This window comes from Primulina eburnea, chromosome 1 (genome assembly GCF_022965805.1).
Source record: "Primulina eburnea isolate SZY01 chromosome 1, ASM2296580v1, whole genome shotgun sequence".
NCBI lineage: Eukaryota > Viridiplantae > Streptophyta > Magnoliopsida > Lamiales > Gesneriaceae > Primulina > Primulina eburnea.
In genome coordinates, this window is record NC_133101.1 from 9,174,866 (window position 1) to 9,182,929 (window position 8,064).

Below are 8,064 nucleotides of genomic sequence, written 5' to 3' on the forward strand. Positions count from 1 at the left end.
TTATTTGTCTCAAAATCAATTCTTATAAACATACACTAGTTATACTAAAAAAATTAAAATTATATAAAACTTTTAGTATTAATATAAATTAAATAAATATATAATAAAATATGTAGTAACCGCATAATTATATTATCATATTAGCTCAATTTAATATATTTGTGTGTTAATGTAAATATAGTCTAAAAATATATTTAAAACTTAAAGTTAATTTTAAAAATCAACTTACATTAAGTTCTTCAACCTTTTGAGCAAAATATTAGTGAAAGTCAAATTTGATTATAAGTATTTGTAGAAGATCATTTTAAAAAATTCCTTATAGTTAGAAAAATTTTTCAAATTTGCAACAATAAAGTAAAGCTAAAAAAAACTAAAAAATAATACAAAACTTAAAAAAAATACTGGAAAAATAAAATAAAATTGTAAAATTTGGGTAGAAGCTGGAGCCTACCCTAGCCCAAGGGTGGCTCCACCTCTGCTTGAAGAGCTGCATACATGAACAGTTAAAAATCAATCATTACGTTAAAAAAATTAAGATTTTAGACCTAACTCAATAACAAAAGATAGCTAAAAAAAAAAAAAAATTGTCCAAGCTCAAGAATAAACAACTGAAACGTGATGTTTACGTAATATTATCTGGTGGTATATAAGACAATCTGAAATTTGATATAATATTAAAATTGATACTATAACTTAACCTCAAAATCTAATTATCTTCAAGTAATTAATTCGGCTGGTGAGATATTCAACATATTATATAGTAATTAATTCGGCTGGTGAGAGATCTAACGACTAACAGATTATATACGAAACAATATTAAATATCATGTCTTGTCGATCGGTGTGAAGTTCACACCTGCCACTTGGGCTCCGGTCCAAACATTTCAGTCTAATGCATGCAAAAAAATCAAATTAACATTCTAAAAACACGTGCGTCTAGCTACTTCATGTTGGCCATCCATTCGAAACAAAAATCAAAGTGCATTTAATGTTCTCTTAGAAAAATTAGAGTGAGATTCAGGAAAAAAAGTATGCTCTCTTAATAATAGAATAATACGACTCGAGACTGGCGAAACAAGGAAGTCGCCATACACAGACGAAGCTTTCTTCCTAGCTATTGCTGTGTGTGAACCTCTCAAGTGTTCATCTCACGTTCTGTAAGCAATGAAGGATGTCTACATTATTTTTCATTTCTTCGGAGTGGTAAATTTTTATGAAGCGTATATCACAGTAATTGAATATTATATCAAGCTAATTATGAGAAGCTAGCTTGTAATTTGTTCATTTTTATTATACTCGAAATCAAAATATCGTGTTGTTTTCGATTGCTCTTTACGCCTGCTAAATATCCATTAAGTTTGTGTTTGTATTTCAAATATATTTATGTAGAAGTAAGATCACAATAAATTTCAAATTAATCTGAATTATGATATATTCCCGTTTTATATGTCAGATTTCCAAATTTATTTATTTCCATTGAGTCAACTGGATCTGTATTTTACATAACATGCCTGTCCCACATGAATTCTCATGTTGCATTTATTGAACCGCGCAATAAAAAAAAAGCAGTATAAACTAATATTTCTCTTGTTTTCTGCTACATTTAGACTCACAAGACTTGCTTGCCAACGCTTCTTTTTCCATTAAGTATCGTTACAGGCGGTCTCTGCATATTAATTGTGTGTGAAGATGGCAAACAAAGCACAGAGACTGGAGCATGACAAAATTTTAAAATTTGAAACTGAAGGTCAGTAGATTATATATAGATATTAATTCAAAAAATGGTTTGGATATGATACTAATTAATTTTTTTAGAAGTAGGTTATATGTGATACTTGGACTATGTAGAACTAGTAATTCTGTGTGTTCTTGAAGGGAGAATCTAAGAAATTTGGAAGAATAATATACGAATCCAAGGTTACGTTTACACTTTTAGAGGTAACTCCCAACTTTAGTTTAAGGTTAAAAAGATCTTACACGAAAACATATGATTTCAGGTGTTGGGCATGGAAAGATGGAGGTATCGTCTCAGAGTTATAAGGCCTCGGAAGAGATTGAAAGTGCAGATATTGATCTGATAAACAAGGAAACAGGATACGACGTTAAAACAGTGTTACGAAAACAAAACACGCATGATCTATACTGTCCTCATTGCAAATCTTGCATCACAGGAAGGGTTCTTCTTCACAAAATTAGAAAACGCAACAAAATTCAAATTTCAGTTAAGCCTACCAAACCAGAAAAACCACCAAGGTTAACTCAGGCACCTGATTATGAAGGTCATCTTGACCATATTATTTGTGTAGAAGGAGCGCAAGAACGAAAGGAGGATGTTAGAAGAAATTCTGAAATAGAAGCTATTAAAAGCATAGTTTATGGTGGATTGGCGGAGTTGATTACCAGCCTAAGTGTATTGTCATCTGCAGCTGGAGGTGATGCCACCACATGTAAGCATCATATAAACATTCTCATTGCAATGAAGTGCTAGATCTATGGTTTTATATAATCTTCTTCTCTTGAATCACAGTGAATATTCTAGCTCTCGGAATGGCCAATCTGATAGGAGGATTCTTCGTCATTTGTAACAATGTAAGGACACTCACCCCTTTGAAACAAGAATTATCATCTACGTGTAAACATAAACAGGAAGATAAGTTGATAATACTAAAATTGCAGCTTTGGGAACTAAGATGTGAGCAGACAGACCAAGTAAACAGTCAAAGTGATCGATACCAAGAGCTCCTAGGCCAAAGGCAGAACTTCAAACTTCACGCAATAGTTTGTGTTCTATCATATCTCATATTTGGTTCAACGCCTATCGTAGTGTATGGTTTTTCATTCCGGCAAAGTGAAGAAAGTGAACTAAAACTGGTGGTGGTAGGTGCAGTCTCTCTCGTGTGCATTATTGCTCTATCTATTGGAAAGGCCTATGTGTGTAGACCGCCTAAGGCTTACGTAAAAACAATCGTAAATTTTGTTATATTGGGGTTCATGGCCTCAGGAATTTCATATGCTGCTGGTGTGCTGGTGAAGAGATTTTTGGAGAGGCTTGGTCTGTTCCAATCAACTTCAGTTTCTGATATGATTTTTAACCGAGACTCAACATGGGCTTCTTATTGAGTGTCGAGCCTTTGTTTCTCCATTTCCTTGTAAGAATTCACCTCTTTGTCCAAAACTCACGCCTGGATCCCATAGCTTTTGTTGGTTTGATTTCTGCACTGAGTGTTTGATTTATGTATTATGAGTTCTACATTTTCAAATTCAAAACTGTTGGATTACGTGTTCAAATGGTTTCCTTGCTAATTTTTTTTTTTTTTTTGAAAACCAACGACAAACTTGAACAATTTATCAGCTGTCTGATATACAAGTTACATCTATGGAGTAATATCAACGAGATAGCAAGTTACATAATGAAAATGTGACTGCTAAATGCATTAGCTGTCTGATAAACAAGTACATCTATATATGGAGTCATGAAGGTTGATAAAAGTATAGTTAAAGTGATGTAAGTGAGAACCCGGATTTCCAGCGGCTAACATTTTTGCAGCAGCTAGCAATATTCAGTATCAATGGAAAATTCCTGCAGAAGCTAACAATTCCAGCAGCAACTAATGTTTCAGAAGATGGGTATTTTTCCAGCAGATTAGAATCCAGCAGCAGACAACAGGTAAAATCCAGGAGCAGAAGAGCGAAATTCCAGCAGACAGTTACTAATTCAGTTTATGACTTGTAACTGAAGCATTGAACATGAAATAAAGGCTGTTAATGTCAGATTGTGGCCATTAATTGGGAGGCTAATAGTCAGAATTTTACCTATAAATACAACCTTCAAACCTCTGAATTAGTGTTACACAAATATTGAGTTATCACTTGAAATTAGAGCTAAGAGAGTGCATTTTTCGCAGCTGCAAAATCCAGTAGCGAGAAACAGCAGATTTCATACTTCAACCGAAACTCTAGCAAATTACAGTAAGTGGGCTTATGTATTAATATCTTGAAACATGTTTGATGATTTCTGTTTTAAAGCAAAATATATTCTTGATTTTCTGATATCTGATTTTGAAGCACTGAAACCTAGTGAACTAATGGTAGGAATATATATTCTGAACATTACTGAATTCTGATTCCTGATTACTGGCCTCACCCCTTAGAGGAGAGAACATATAAGGGACTGATCTCAGTTTAGCCATGAAATTCACAAACGTGCTCAGTGCTTACTTGTTAAAATTCTGATTTCTGTTCTGAATACTGATTACTGAATACTGATTTCTGTTCTGAAATAAATAGTATCTGTATATTATTCGTATTACTGTTTTTGTTGAAAATGATTTCGAAAACTGAGAGTTATTCCCGCCCCCGCTTACTGAGTGACGGCCATATCACTCACCCACCAAACCCATCTCAGATAAGAACGAGGAAGCTGAGTGACGACCATTTCACTCACCCACCAAACTCATCTCAGATAAGAACGAGGAAGAAGCATTAGAAGAAGAAGAGCAGATCCATTTCTGGGCTGGTGAAGAAGATTGTTAATTCTCAGTTTTATTTATGTTGTTTTCCGCTGTATCTGTAAGACATTGTTATGTCTGGTTTATTTTAGATTTCCGTTGTAGAACATTATTATTTGATGTTGTATCAAACAATGATTATTAAGTATTATGAATAAAAGACTGGTTTCTAAATTTTATACTTTTGAGGCTTGTTGTTTTTTAATCTAAATTTGAGAGCAACGGCGATGTCAACCAACCCCTGTCCTGGGGTATGACAATGTAAACATATGCTAAACACCTAACAATCTAGAAAATTTTAAAATATAAACATGAAAATTCATACTTAAAATAAACAACAAAAAACATAAATCCTATTCTAGATAATTTGTTGGCGCAGTTTGTTTGTCTCTTACGTAGCATTGGTCATTTTCGTGTCTGAAAAACCATCTTGCCCCATTTCTGCTCAGCTTATTGGTTCCCTCGAAGGCCCAAAGAACTTGAGCATACATGCATGTGTATCATTTTATCAATACACACACTAAAAAGTAGTTGAAAACAATTCAGATCCGAATTTGCAAATATAACCATCCATCTTTACATTCTTTCTTCACGCCACCCCTTGGTATTTAACTCACAACTAAGTTAAAGCCAATCGTATACCACCACATCGTAGTTCAAAAAAGAGGAAACAACATTAATCCTTGCTGCTTATCCGTTTGAGCAGTCAAGCCCAGCATGGGCGGAGCCAGCTAAGGCCCAGTGTGGGCACTTGCCTACACTGGGCCTTAGCTAACTATGTATATATATTATAATTTTTAGGAAAAAATTTAAGTATATATATATATATATATATTATAAGTTGTAAATCAAAAATTTTAAGTTTTGATATTCTAATATTGTGTAATTTCCCAAATTAACTTAAAGAACAACAAAAATATTTCTTTAATAATTTATAGACTCAAATTTTAGATTTTTACTTGATAGTACTATTCTGATTGACAATATGTAATATTCTATACGATTTTTTCCACATAAGCCCCATACTTCATATGATTTGATTAATAATCATTCCAATTCATATTTACTAATGTCACATTTTTTATATTCCCAACAAAATCCAGAATTTTATGAAATTTAAGATCGTTTTTTTCATTTAATATTATTCGATCATTCAACTGTTTTATTTTTTTGCAATCGAGAATGAATTTATGCATATTTTTCGTTTGTAAAATTTATATTTTCTATCAGATTTTGTTTTGATTGTTGGTTTTGTACGCAATATTTTTTGTCATTTTTATGATGTTTTCCATCAACTAACAGATGTTTCTGGCTTTGTGTAGCTTGTGTTCTAATCTTAGAACACATTTTTTATGGTTTTTGTTTAATCGGTTTTTTTTTTTTGCTTTATTAATTATAGTATATTATTGCCTACACTGAATAATAATTCTGACTCCGCCCCTGAAGCCCAGAAGCCAACACTTTTTGTTCCACTTGACTCAACAAGCTCCCTGAATTTAGCCTTCTCGCTGAGTTCCTCAAATGATTTCACGATATTCTAAAGTCTCGCAACAAACTCAATCAACGAGAAGGCTTATTCGGTGAATAGGCACCATCAGATGGAAACACATATAAGTATAAAGTCAGATAGGACATATTGTATAAAACACTGGACAAAGTAACGTTCAGTAAAATCAAGATGTGCAAGACAGGCAAAGAGATTTGGGAGAAGTTAATTCAGCTTTGCGAAGGCAATGAACAAACCAAAGAAAACAAACTTTCTGTTGCCGTGCAGAAGTTCGACAACATCAAGAATGAAAGTTGGAGAAACAATGCATGAATATGATGAAAGAACCAGCTGCATCATCAACGAACTAAATGCACTTGGAAAGGTGTATTCAAACAAAGAAGTTGCATTGAAGATAATCAGAGGTCTTCCCAAGGAGTGGGACGTGAATACCATGGCAATGAGGGAATCTAAAGATCTGAACAAAGTTGAACTCCATGATTTATTTGCTGACTTGAAGGCATACGAGTTTGAACTACAAACTCGAGAAGGAGAACCATCTACTCCAGCAGCTACTACTGCCTTAACTGCTGTAAGAACAGAACCAACTGGTTTAGTTGAGAAAGCTGCTGATCAACTAAGCAATGATGCCATGTCATTGTTCATTAAGAAATTCGGAAGATTCATGAGGAAAAATCAAGGAAACTTTCAGAAGAACTATCAAAGAAACAACTCCAGAGAAGAGTCAAATGCATGCTACAACTGTGGCAAACCAGGTCATTATATTGCTGATTGTCCCAAGCCTAAGAAGGACAGTCAAGTTTCAACTGAAAGAAAGAAGAAAGTGTATGAGCACAAGAGGAGATCTAAGGACGACAAGAAGCATTAAAGAAAGAAACATGAAGTACTCCTAGCTGAAGATAGCAAAGCCAAATGTGCAGACACTGACAGCGAGGAGTCAGAACAAGAAACTTCATGCAGTTCTAGTGACAATGAAGAAGAAGTAAAATGTCTGATGGCTGCTGATACAGAACTAGAGTTCAATAGTCAACAGGTATTTGATTTTAGTTCAACTGATTTTACCAGAGAAGAACTTATTTCAACATTGCATGACATGGTTAATGAGTATCAAAAGCTTGCTTTATCTTTTGAAAAAGCCAGAGCGAAGCAAGATGATCCCAAAGACGATAAAACAAAAATAGATGAATCAGTTGATATGTTGAGTCTGAAAAGGGAAATTGCTGATCTCAGAAATGAAAGAAGCAGGGATCAATTAAGGATTCAAAAGTTGTTGCTTGAAAATTCAAAGCACACTGAGCTTATTCAGGCTTGGAACAAATCGTCTGATGCTTTAACTGATATAAAGAATTCTCAGAAATCAGTTACTGATAAAACTGGTTCAGGATTCTGTAGTAAAGATGATTCGTCTTCCAAAGATACTCAGCCAAAACTGAATATAAACAAAGGGAAATACATTCACTTTGTAAAATCAGTTATGGTACAAGAACAAGATGAGCCGAGTAAACTGATTGAACAGCCAACTCAAAGTATGAACAAGGGCAAAAGATGTGGAATTTTTTATAGCCCAAAAGTTGTGACTGACTCTCGAAGTCAGCAACCAAAAATTTTCAGCAAAAATTACTCAAATGGCTACTCAAATTACTACAACAGTAAGCCAATTCAGAAAAGATACTGGCTGAACAATCAGTTGAAAAAAGGCGAATCACATGTTGTATCTCCTCTACACCATACACCAAGCACACACAAATAGGGAAAGACCATCTGGAATACAGCAACTGGACGGTCAGTTAGACTGATCCAAGTCTGGATTCCTAAAGGACTAATCAACTTTGGACCCAAATAGAAAAAGGGCTACCAGAATCTTATCTTGTGTGTGATTGCAGGTAACAGGTACAAACATTGAATCTATATGGTACTTGGATAGTAGATGTTCACGCCACATCAGTTTTACAGGAGTTTCAAATTTATTATCTCAACTGGTCAAATACACTGGACCAAACATCAGTTTTGGAGATAATTCAAAAGCTAAAACTGTGGGTAAGGGTAAGT

General features: G+C 34.1%; 1 protein-coding gene across 1 annotated transcript; it reads left to right on the top strand.

The window, feature by feature from the left end:
- Nucleotides 1-1,027: 1,027 nt before the first annotated feature.
- Nucleotides 1,028-3,288, top strand: LOC140826686 (membrane protein of ER body-like protein). Its single transcript, XM_073189194.1, has 5 exons — nucleotides 1,028-1,157; nucleotides 1,608-1,747; nucleotides 1,998-2,447; nucleotides 2,528-2,589; nucleotides 2,677-3,288. Exons 2-5 carry the CDS (start codon nucleotides 1,690-1,692, stop codon nucleotides 3,118-3,120), a joined length of 1,014 nt encoding a protein of 337 aa, XP_073045295.1. The 5' UTR covers nucleotides 1,028-1,157; nucleotides 1,608-1,689; the 3' UTR covers nucleotides 3,121-3,288.
- Nucleotides 3,289-8,064: the final 4,776 nt, after the last annotated feature.

Excerpts from the sequence above, each read along its gene's own strand:
- LOC140826686 (XM_073189194.1), top strand. The coding sequence starts at position 1,690 with ATGGCAAACAAAGCACAGAGACTGGAGCATGACAAAATTTTAAAATTT. Across the intron at positions 1,748-1,997 it reads TTTAAAATTTGAAACTGAAG|GTGTTGGGCATGGAAAGATG; the intron begins GTCAGTAGATTA and ends ATATGATTTCAG. Across the intron at positions 2,590-2,676 it reads TCTTCGTCATTTGTAACAAT|CTTTGGGAACTAAGATGTGA; the intron begins GTAAGGACACTC and ends CTAAAATTGCAG.